Here is an 11,266-nt window from a genome sequence, read left to right as displayed (position 1 = left end):
GCTCTGCCCAGAGAAGATAGTGGCTTGGAACAGAGCCAGCACCATGGATGGCGGGACTCAGTGCAGCTCTGCTTGTGTTTGGAACAGCAGAGTGGCCTGTGAAAGACAGAAACCAAGGGTTGTCCAAGCTTCGGAAAAATCACAAGGGACCCCATGGGAGGAGTAGGTCTAGGGGGTGTAAGAATGATCTAGAACATGTCCAGCTTGAGGCAGCCTTTCCCCATAAGAGTGGGGCCAGAGGGCAGGCAGTGGAGTCTGGAACGAGAGAGAACTGGCAGGGTGGTGGCATTTTGGGTGGTGTTGCAATCCACGGGACAGGTGCGCTCACCCGTTCAGAGAGACTAGGGACTGAGCCCTGGGCTGCATCACCATTTAGCAGACAGGAAGATGACTAGAATAAAGACAAGAATAAAGCACAGGAGGTAGGATGAGGAGCGGAAGCAAGGGGAGTCCCTGAGGTGGGAAACAAGCCAGGAATTTAAAGATGGAGGGAAAGTGGAGGGGTCAGAAGTCGCTTGACAGTCAAGTATTAAAGAAAATGGGCTGCAGATGGTAGCACTGTTGGCATCACTGGCTGCCTTGTCAGGCTCACTTTCAGGCAGGCGAGGGATTGGGAAACTGGAGTGAGGGATCATACAGAAGAGGACAGTGTGCAGGCCGAGGAGCAGGGGCTGACAGTGCAGGCAGGACCTTAGCCAAGGGGTCTGGACAGCAGGGTGCAGCTCACTGCCTCCCCAGCCCCAACCCCAGCAAGAGAAACCAGAGTACAAAGAACACAAGCTGGGAAGAAAAGGGGAGCGCAGCACAGACCTGGAGAGCAGGGTGGGGGAGGCAGGCAGCAGCATGGGGGCCACTCTGGCCTCAGCTCAGAGCGGCAAGACCCGTGCCATGTGCTGCCATCGATGGGCAAGGGCTTGGCCTACACTGCTGGGCGTGGCCAGGGCGGGATGGGAGTGGAGCCAGTGAGGAAGGTTCTCTGTGCCCCAGCTGACCAGGATGGTGACTCTCTACCCTGATGGCACATTACCATCATCTAGGGGGTGCATTTCCAAAATGCAGAGTCTTGGGCCCCACCTGTGAGACTCCCCATGCATCTGTTTCCAGGGGAGGTTGGCCCCCTGTTCAAACCTCTTTCCAGGTGATGGTACCTATGGGTAGTGCTGATTCCTCAGTTTGGGAGGGACTTGAAGAGAAAGGGGGCTCTGGGGACAGTCAGGGCTGGCACCTGGAGGGCAATGCTTGCTACAATTTCTGAGGACTCTGTTAGCTTTCCCAGAAGAGCAATTCTCATAACATTTAGCAAAATGAAAATCCTGATTAATTCTGCAGGTCTATGGTTCCCCAGAGGCTGGAGGAAAACATCGTTTGGCACCAGAAACAATCTTTATTCTGGCAGGGCAGGACTGCTTTATAAACACCAGATTCTGAATGTTCAGTGCACGTTTCTCTGGCATTGCAAGGCACTCCATCCACAGAACGTGGCGAGATACGGCCACGGCCATCTCTCACGCTGCCACCTTTCCTAAGCGCTCCCAGGGACCCTTAGCAGTGGAGTCCTGGGCAGATATGTTTCATCAGCCCAGAATTTCTTGGTTTGGGGAACTGCTTCTATCCCGTTACCTGCACTTCAGATGGACTGGTAACCACAACAGTTCACACAGCTCTGCCCAGGGGGATGTGGTCCGGGACCAGCCTCTTACAGTGGGAAAATAACTGGCCACAGTGTTGGCTCCAGAGGTAGGTATGGGGTTCAGAAAGGGCCCGTCAGCATTATTTGTTTATTTTTTAGGACTATGTGGGTAATGGTCAAGTTTGCTCCTGAAGATGCAAAGCCACAGCACGTCAATCTGGATTTCCCAGTGGTCGTTGTCCTCACGCTGTGTGGGTGAAGACGCTTCTTAGAGACTGAAGCCTAACAGAGAGAAGGTGAGAGGGGGGAGACCAAGAGGCAGAGAGAGGGGAAGGCAGAGACAGGCTCAGAGAGAGAGAGAGAGAAACAGAGGCAGAAGGAGAGGAGGCAGACTAAGGAAGAAGCGGGGAGCCAGGCGAGATATGTGTCTGGCATCAGTATGTGTGCGTCCAGGGCTCCAGGCCTAGGTACCCTCTGTCCTGTGGACTCTCCCTGCATCCCTGTAGGGCGAAGCCCTGTGGAGCTCCGTTTCTGTCCCTTGCGACAGAAAGCATCTTGACTAAGACAGGAGGCTTCTGGAGGCTGTGTGGGGCAGGCACTGCAGAGTGAGGCAGGCGTGGTCAAAGAGTGTGTGAGGCAGCTGTCCCTGGGATGTCCACGTGTCCGTTTCGGGATCGTAGCAGTCAAAGGAGGCGGAGTCCTCGATGTTGCAGTCGCTGGTCAGCCGCCGCCCGCCCGTCACGTACAGCTTGTTCCCCATCACCGTGGCCCCGTGGTGCATCCTCCGGTCTTTCATGTCCGCGCATTTGGCAAATTTGTTGGATTGAGGGTCATAAGCAAGAATCCTCCTTGTGTAGCCTGAAAACGCAACGGTGCACGGGCAGTTCAGGGTTGCTCGTCTGGGCTGGGAGGTTAGCTGGTCCCTTCTACTTCCCAGTCTCCTCCACATCCAACTGGGATGCAGCTGGCTCCCTCCCCTGCCCTGCCCTGAGGCTGCGACAACCCTCAACTACAGCATGGGCCGCTGAGCTAAGCTGCCATGGCGTGGTGTGTGGCAAAGCTGGGGTTGGGGCCCAGATCTGTCTGAGCCTGGCTCCTGCATCCTTCGCCCCAAGTTAAGGCTGCATATCAACCACGTTTAGATTAGGAGCAACCTCTCAGTTCTAGTAGTTTTCTCAGCCTCACTGGTTTTTCTCCCTCTCATACTCCCATCCAAAAGCTGTAACAACCCAGAGAAAGAAGTCTTCCTTTTGGAATTCAGAAATAGGTGCCCACAGTAGCCCTATCTGGTGGGTACTTAGAGGATCCCCATTTTACTGATGGCAAACTGAGGCAAAGAAAGCCTAGTAACTTGCCAAAGAGCACATAACCAGTTAGTGGTAGAGTCAGGAATTGAACCCAGATCTTTCTGATGCCAAAACCAGTCCTTTAAACCACGGCACTGTGCTGCAATTACAGAGAAGTCCAGAGTAGTCAATGTTATTGATCCTGATAGCCAATGGTACAAGTGTGTTCGTAGCCAATATTATTAATATTGGTAGCTGATGTTACAAATCTGTCGGTGGCCAGTGTTACCAACAACAGCAGATAGTTTTCTGTTGCTGTGTGTCTGCGGTATGCTAAGAGCTCGAGCCACAGCAGTACGCTTTATTGTCACAACTCTAGGAAATAGGCATGACTTTGTCCCTTCTGTACAGATAGACAGGGAGATGGTTCTGGGTGAGGAGAGGACTTTCTCGGGTTGTCTGTGCACCTGTCTGTCAGAGAGCCTTTGTCCCAGGAGTCGCCCGGCCATCTGTTTACACTCACCTCCCACAATGACGATCCGCTCCCCCAGCACCACTGCCGGGGCACACACGTTCTTGATCATCCTGGTCTCCATTTTGAACCACGTGTTTCTGGAAATGTGATAAACCTGGGGGAGAAATAGATCCAGGGCACTGCATTCGAAAACACATTTTTTGGTATGTAAAATGCACACATTTTCATGGGGTAGAGTGCAAAATTGCAACCCATATATGTATAGAGTCAGCAGATCAAACAAGGTAATTAAATTGCCTTTTCATTTCCCTGTCTTCATCTCTGGAACCTGCCAGCTCCTCTCTCAGGTCTTTCTACAGGATACAATGTATCGTTGTGAACCCATGCACCACAGTGTGCGATGGAACCTGTGACTTTGTACTTCTGTTGGAAGGTTTGAAAAATACAGGAGTAATTAAGAAGGTGAACAAGGAGTGAGTTTTTTTCTTTTCAGTTAAGTGGTAGCTATTAGTATTACTGAATATTATTAGATAGGAGAAAGAAGATTATTAGAAATCAGTCTGCACGAGACACCAAGGGCTTAGTGGTTGCACTTCTGTAGGCTACACCAAACTTTTGGCACTAGAGTGTTTTTTTTTTGCTTACATTGCCTGGAACAGGTTTTTCTTTTAATGAGAAGTAGAACAACTTTGATATTCAGAACACTAGGGATTGTTCCAATCATTTTTTATTTCTAGCTCATATTAAAATTTCTAAATGTTCTGATATATTCATAGAGCTAAGAATAAATCTGGGGTGACATGGGGAAGATTTTGAACAGTTCACGTCTGAATGTCATTAGGATTCTAGAAAAACTGACGTTTGAGAGAAGGAAGGTAGACTGAAGAAGGGAGGGCGGCCCCTGCCGTGCTCTGGAGCAGTGGATCAAATCCTGACTCCCTGGAGCGAGTTTTCCTGTTCTGCCCTCATTTCATTTTCATATTTCTACCAAATTTGAGCTTCACAGCCATCCTTATTACTTATTCCTTCCTGCCCCCCCATTTTCCAGATTAGACCTCTGAGGTTCATGAGAGCTTGAGTGACATGCTCAGGGTCCTATGGTTAGAGTGGATGCTTGAGTGGGAGTGGCCACACCCACAGTCCGTGCCCCCTATGCCTCAGCCTGGTGGTTCTGCCTGGGCACACAGGAGCGTGGTCTTTCCTGGTGGCAAGGGGGTCCTGTCCAGGTCTCTGTCCGTCCTTCAGGTCGGGGAAGCCTGGAGAAGACCAAGTGCTAGAGACAGGGGCTATCACTCTGCCTTTAGAGCCCCATGGTTTCATCTGAATGTAGGCAGGTGACAGAGTCTTCAGAAAGTGGAAGCCTTGGAAGAAAAGCAAACACTGGTTGCATTTTCCTTGAGTGAGTAATTGCCTCCTGGCCTTCTGTTCTCTATCAGCTTTGGGTATGTTTTCCAAAATAGATTAAACATTGGCTCACCATCCTTGTAATACCCTAGGGAGGCTGGGGCAAGGATAACAAAAGGTGGGCTTTGACCGGTGGAGGAAGTGATACTTTGTTGTGACGATGGCTTTGCTTAATGCCATCCAGAAGCGGAGGTAGGAAGGTGGCCAGGTCCAAAGGGACACGTAGGCATGTCATTTGCATAGTGCCTTGTGGCATGATTTGTCAGAGGATGCACGTATACAGATGTCTCAGCCAAAGAAACCTCCCAGCCTATGCCTGAGCATCCAACCTGCCCACTAAGTAACAAGCAATCACTTCTAACTCTGTTTGAAAGAGAAAAATCTTCATTTCAAAGCTAGCGCCATGTGGATAAGAAAAGCTTCCAAAATACTACTTTCATCCGGTTCCCTCTTCCCACTGCTGCAGTGTAAAAGGGTCACTTGGAATTTTAATATTTTTTTGGCTTTGCAGCACTTGTGTGATTGTGCTGTGCATTTCTTCATAGGCTGGCATTTTATTTTTAGGATGTTAATGGTAGCCTGGTAAAGTGAACTCTTCAGCCTCTTTGTCAACTCTATTTTGAAAAACAGTCCAAAGGAGGAAGGGGCGGGAGCTCCACACAGGAACATTTTGTTACACTGTGTTGTCAGGACTGGACTCGGAGGGAGGCAGAGCTGGGCTCTTGCTGCTCAAAGAAATGGGTAGGGTTAGGAGCAGTAAGTGGTTCAGGGAGGCTGTGAGGCTGCCTCGCCGGTGAGGGAGGAGCTGAAAGGCCGAGATGGAAAAGTGAAGCAGGAGGCAGGAGAAAAGTCCACTGGTGCCCACCTGAGCCCTCATCCTGGCTCGCTGGCCCTGGGGAAGAGTCTCCCAACACCCCCTTCCCACCCCCAGCCCCGTTTTGCCCGCTGAGGCCCCTCCAGGCCTCTGTGAGACTTCCAGAAAGAACTTCTGAAAATGTGGATCCCATGACCTCACTCACCCTGCTGGCAGCCTTTAGTGCGGTCCCTCCACTTAACTCTCGGGCGACCACCAGCCCAGTTCCTTCCCAAGCCCTGGAGAGCACTGCCAATCCAGGCACCTCTCCACAAATACCCATCCCCCAAGAACGTTCCAGAAGTTGTATAGGAAGGGTTCAGGGGCAGCAGGTTGGCTGCAGGAAGTTGCTCAGGGTAGCCTGGAAAGGGGCTGACACCTGTTCCCCTCCTGCAGCTGGCCCTGGCTGCAATGGCTGTAGATGTGCTGATCCAAAGCCAGGAGCCAGGAGCCTCCTCTGGGTTTCCCATGCTGATTCAGGGGCCCGAGGACCCTTGGGCCATCTTCTACTGCTTTCCCAGGCTGTAGCAAGGAGCCGGATCGGAAGTGGAGCAGCCTGGTCTTGAACCGGCACCTATATGGGATGCCGGCGCTTCAGGCCAGGGTGGCCCTTCCTCATCCTGGCTCCGGGTTGCAACTACATCACCAGACTTTCAGTTCCTTGAGGCAACAGGCTGGGCCTGCTTTGTGCCTCAGGGCCTTTGTAGAAGTGGTTTCCTCACCCGAGAATGCTTCTGCCACCTCTTCAGTTGGCAAAGAACCTTCTTTCTGCGTCTCGGCCCATGCCGGACCCCTCTATCACGTGCCGTCTCAGCATCGCCCTGCCCTTCTCCCTCCTCACCTGCCATCTCCCCTCTGCTGCCTCTCTGCTCAGGTCGGCTTATGCCAACCTCACAGGGCTCCCCGAACCCTGATTCCCTCTTCCCCTCCCAGAGCAGCCCTCCCTATTCAGTGGAGAATTGCCATAGTCTCATAAGCTGCTTAGGGTTATGTGTAATTCACTGCTCCCTTTTGTGTGACCCAGGGCTGTCACGGTGGCTGGTGCTCAATATAACTCTCATAAATCAACACGCGCACCTCAGGGGTCTTCCCAATGATCTGCAAAGAAAAGCTCATTGTTCAAGTTTTTCATATCATTGCATGAATGGCAGAGATGCCAAGACACTTGCATAAAGTAGGAAAGGGCTTTTGAATATTCTAGTTTGGCTTTACAGATCCCACTTCTCAGACAGAGTTGTTATATATCCACCTGCTATTGAACCTGAGGTTCTCCAAGACCTGGCTGCTCCTCAGACTCTTCTAGAGACTTTGTCAACTATAAACAATTTTGAAATTCATGCAGAGGTTTTTTTTTTTTAATAATATGCATTTTTATGAACGTTTGGAAGACTCCTCAGATGCATGGATTTGCAAATTTTTTGCAGCAAAATAAATGGTTAATCCCATTTCTGTGAACTGTCATAAATGACGAGACTTTTGACTTCATGGATCTGAGGTCAGGTTAAAGTGGATTTGACAACAGGTATACACCACATGTGGGATCTTCTGAGACCTCAGGGACTTGGGTTGGGGCATTTGCCGAATTCCTAGAAGACTTCACTGTGTGACATTCAATAGGTTTTAGTTTGGATTTGTACATAAGTTTTTTTTCCCCTCTCAAATAAAGATAAACTCTTGGTGGATAGAGATTAGATTTGATATAACTTTGTATGTATTAGTCTTACGGAAAAGAACTCCTAAATTGGAAAAAAAATCTTTTTTCTCTCTGGCCTTCCTGTCCCTGCAGATGACAAGTGTGTTTGTGTGTGTGTGCATGTGTGTTGCACATACAGAACTGTTGTACAATGCATGTATGTACATTGCATGCACGTTGGCATTAGTATGCACACGCTTGTATAGGCATGTACATTGGCATGTGTGCATATGTGTGGTGCATGTATGCATGTGCAAACACACTCATGCTCTTGGACACCGGAAGGGCCATTTACCTGGATGAGACGCACAGGGTTCTGCATGATGTCCTCTCCCCCGAAGAGGTAGAGTCTTTGGTCTTTCACAGCAACGGCAGGGTGCAGAACCGCCACTGGCATGCTAGCCATGCTCTCCCAGACATTGCAGAGGCTGTCGTACCTCTCCATGGAGCCCAGGAGCTCCTGCCCTTCTCCAATGCCCCCGATGCAGAAGATGAAGTTCCTGTGAGCAGTGCTTCTGTGGGAGTAGCGGGCCACCAGCATGGGCTCCGCCAGCCGCCACTGATTGAGTTTCAGGGAGAAGACGTAGACGTTGTGACTGACCACGCTCTTGCCTGCACTGATGGCCATGCCCCCGAGGACATAGACGCTGCGGTGCAAGGCCACAGCCGAGGGCTTGTACAGCCGGGTCGGGAGTTTTGCAAGGCTGTGCCATTGGCGGGTCTGGCTGTCGTACAGCAGGACGTCCCTGGTGGTCTGCTGGTTGTCTTTCCTCCCACCCAAGAGGATGAGGAAATCCTGGTAAGAGTTTCTAGGGGGCACGTGGCCCAGGGCTCTGCAGCCTGCAGCACCGGTGCCGTGCAGAGAAAACATCTGTGTCTTGGCCGTCTCCAGGATGGTCTGGCACGCGGGCGAGGACTGCAGGAGGTCGTTGTTGGCAATGAAGTGGTGGAAGAAGGCTGGGTGCACGTACTGAAGCCGGACCTGCGTGAACAGCTCCTGCACGTAGCGTTTCCGGTTCTGCAGGTCGTGTTTGATCCAGACCATGAGGGCCTCAAACACCTTTTCCTCCTCCCCGCAGAGCCCATCATCTCCAAGATAGTCTCTCAACTCCAGGGCACAGAGCTCCTTCAGGTCAGCCGACTTGGCCACCTCCGGGAACGAGGTCAAGGCCACCTCCCTGGCTCTCTTCTTGAGGGTCTCGCAGCTCAGGATCTCCGAGAGTCTGATCATGCCCAGGCAGTTGCCAGGGGCCAGCTGGCTCTGCAGGTACGAGGAGCAGGCCTCAAACAGCTTGGGGTACTGCAGCATCGAGGCTGCCTCCATCAAGGGCAGGACGTTCTCAGCCATGATGTGCACCTGCCCAGTGTACACGTACACTATGATCTGTTCCAGGGTTGGCCAGTCGATGCCTTTCAGCTGAACCTTGGCTTCCCTGCTCTCCCGGAAGTGGCTGCAGAACATGGCCCTAAAGTAGGGGCTACTGGAGGCCAGCACGTTTCGGTGGCAAGGGACCTCCCGGACCCCAGCACAGATGCTCACGTCCGTCAGGATCCCGTTTTGTCGGAAGCCATCGAGTTGCCTCAACAAGTCGGAGGAGAAGTCAGGGTCTTTGAAGAGCAGCCCGTCTGGAGACTCCTCGTCCATCCTACAGAGAGGGGGCGGAAACCCCAAGAGGGAGCCCGAGTGAAGTCCCCCTCAGCGGCGTGGGCTGGGGGCTCCAATACCCAGTGCACCTGTGTCCATCTACCAGGATGCCAGCAGGTACCACCTGGATGGCACATTGTGAAGATTAAAAAGGAAGGCTGCCCACACCCCAGATCTCAAATTGGACACCTGTTTTTTTTTTTTTGGGGGGGGAGGGAGAGTGTTATGGTATCTTCAGCTAATCCAAGGTGGGGGTGGGACCAGAACCTGCAAGCTGTTGGAAGTTAGTTGGCTGTCAGCGGAAGCAAGGCAGCAGCTCGTGCCTTCGCGCAGCGGGAGCGTGTAAGCCTTTGCACAGGTTCCCGGCATGTCTGCTGTTTAGAGAGAGCCTCTTTCTGCGTGTTAGTCACTCCCCGAGGATGACATGCTGGGGGTGTGGCCCACTGGTCAGTGAAATGAGGGATAAAAGTGGACCTGAGCAATAAATCCAGATATTCACAAACTTGACTTCATAGACAGAGTCTTTGGGGGAATTTTGTTTTCAAGACAGAAGAACTTAAAAGCAAGAGGCTGGCCAGGAGACCCTGGCGCTCTCACTGCTCTCTGGCAGTGCAACCTGCAGAGAGCTGAACACCAGGGGTGTTTACCTTGCGTTGGTGGAGTGACATCCACCGTGGCCGCCGGGTCTGCTTCGTTTCCCCCTGAGAGTTTTCACCTCGAGCTCCGGGCGAAAGCACAAACCCCCAGACCTCGGCTTCTGTGGCACCTGATCTGTCCTGGGAGACTTCTGGATTGTTTATGCTGAAGGCACTTTCACAGTTTTCTAGAGGTCTGTGCGAGGGCCGCTGGGCAGGCAGACAGTGTATACATTCCAGGGCTAAGAATAGTTGCGTATGTACTTTCCACTGTTATGACATGTGACTTTCCAGTTGCCTTTTGCAGTAGCTCCGGGACCTGCAGGGCCGGCGCATGCCCACACGCCTTGTTTCCTTGGCGAGTGTTTACATCGGCATAAATAGACCAGGAGCAATGGCCTCTCTCAGAGCAGGCTTTGCTGCCCACTTGGAACCTCCCTGAGTCCCTTGTCCTGAAAGTGCTTGGGAATTCTAGATGTCTGTAAACAGATTGCTGTGCCCTCTGGGGAGACAGCCACTGGACGTGGTGCTGAGCCCTGCAGAGGGTGGCAGTGGTCCCAGGGAAGGCAGATCACTGGCCCACGGGTGCTGCTCCGTGGCTCTCTGTTTGCCACCAGCTGCCTAGTAGGATCGTGGACAGACTCCAAGGTGACGGAAATGTGACAGACGTTGTGTTTAAATGTTTTTGTGAAAGTCGAGCCTTTCTGGGGCCTGCTTAACCTGGGAGCATTTTTGTTAAGGTGGCTGTATTCCTCTGTTACACCTGCATCTCCCCAGCACCTGCTGATCGCTCTCCAGCCAGTTTTTGAAACCCAGTCTTCCTTTCCTGTTTTACTTGTCTGTTTTCTCACAACAGGCTGGCTTCTGCAAGACATGTTGCTCCAGAGAGAAAGAGAAGAGGAGGAGGAGGTGGAGGAGGAGAGGAAGGAGGGGGTAGATGGAGAGAGGGACGAGAAGAGAAAGCAGAGGAAGGGGCTGGCGAAAAAACATTGGCGATGGGGTAGGAGAGGCAGCCTCTAGTTCTAAGAATCAGAGCCACGATGGAGGGCTTGACCCACGAGGAAGAGTAAGGGGACCCGGGGCCTGTCCTCCTGCCTCCAGGGTGGGCCGTGATAAGTCAGGGTCTGTCCTGCTCCTGCCTCCAGGGTGGGCCATGATTGCTCCAGCCATGAGTGGCAGGGAAGCCTGACTCCTTCCTAAGTCCTGTTCAGACCATTGCAGCACCTCCCATGCTGCGAATCTCTCCCCCTCCGCTACAGCCAGCTCTCTCACTACCACAGTAACCAGCGGCAAGGCAGCTCAACATTTTCTAGTCCACCATATTGTGCCCTTGGAGGGCACCCCTGGCCTGCAGGAGCCCAGAACATGTGGTCTTCCACTCACATATCTTTATTCTGGCTCCGTGAGACAACTGGCAGATGCTTGTTTGCATCTGGTCCTTGCTCGGGAGGCTGGGTCGGGCTGGCCTTTAGGATAACTCTCCCCCACAGCTGCAGGTCACAGAGGCGGATCATGTCCCCAGAGACTTCAGAAAGGCCGGTCTGGGAAGTGTATCCGAAATCTGTCCCTGGGGCTGGGGGCCTGGAGGGCAGAATTAGGAGCTGCAGGCCTGAGCCAAGGAGCCCCATGGAGGTGCAAGCGAGCA

At 52.4% G+C, this 11,266-nt stretch overlaps 1 protein-coding gene across 1 annotated transcript; it reads right to left on the bottom strand.

The window, feature by feature from the left end:
• Positions 1–1,984: 1,984 nt before the first annotated feature.
• Positions 1,985–9,768, bottom strand: KLHL38 (kelch like family member 38). Its single transcript, XM_062189459.1, has 4 exons — positions 9,634–9,768; positions 7,637–8,987; positions 3,440–3,545; positions 1,985–2,488 (listed from the first exon to the last, which is right to left on the bottom strand). Exons 2-4 carry the CDS (start codon positions 8,984–8,986, stop codon positions 2,190–2,192), a joined length of 1,755 nt encoding a protein of 584 aa, XP_062045443.1. The 5' UTR covers position 8,987; positions 9,634–9,768; the 3' UTR covers positions 1,985–2,189.
• Positions 9,769–11,266: the final 1,498 nt, after the last annotated feature.

This window comes from Lepus europaeus, chromosome 4 (assembly GCF_033115175.1).
Source record: "Lepus europaeus isolate LE1 chromosome 4, mLepTim1.pri, whole genome shotgun sequence".
Taxonomy (NCBI): domain Eukaryota; kingdom Metazoa; phylum Chordata; class Mammalia; order Lagomorpha; family Leporidae; genus Lepus; species Lepus europaeus.
The sequence above is the reverse complement of the archived record's forward strand: the minus strand, read 5'-3'. Positions and strand labels throughout refer to the sequence as shown.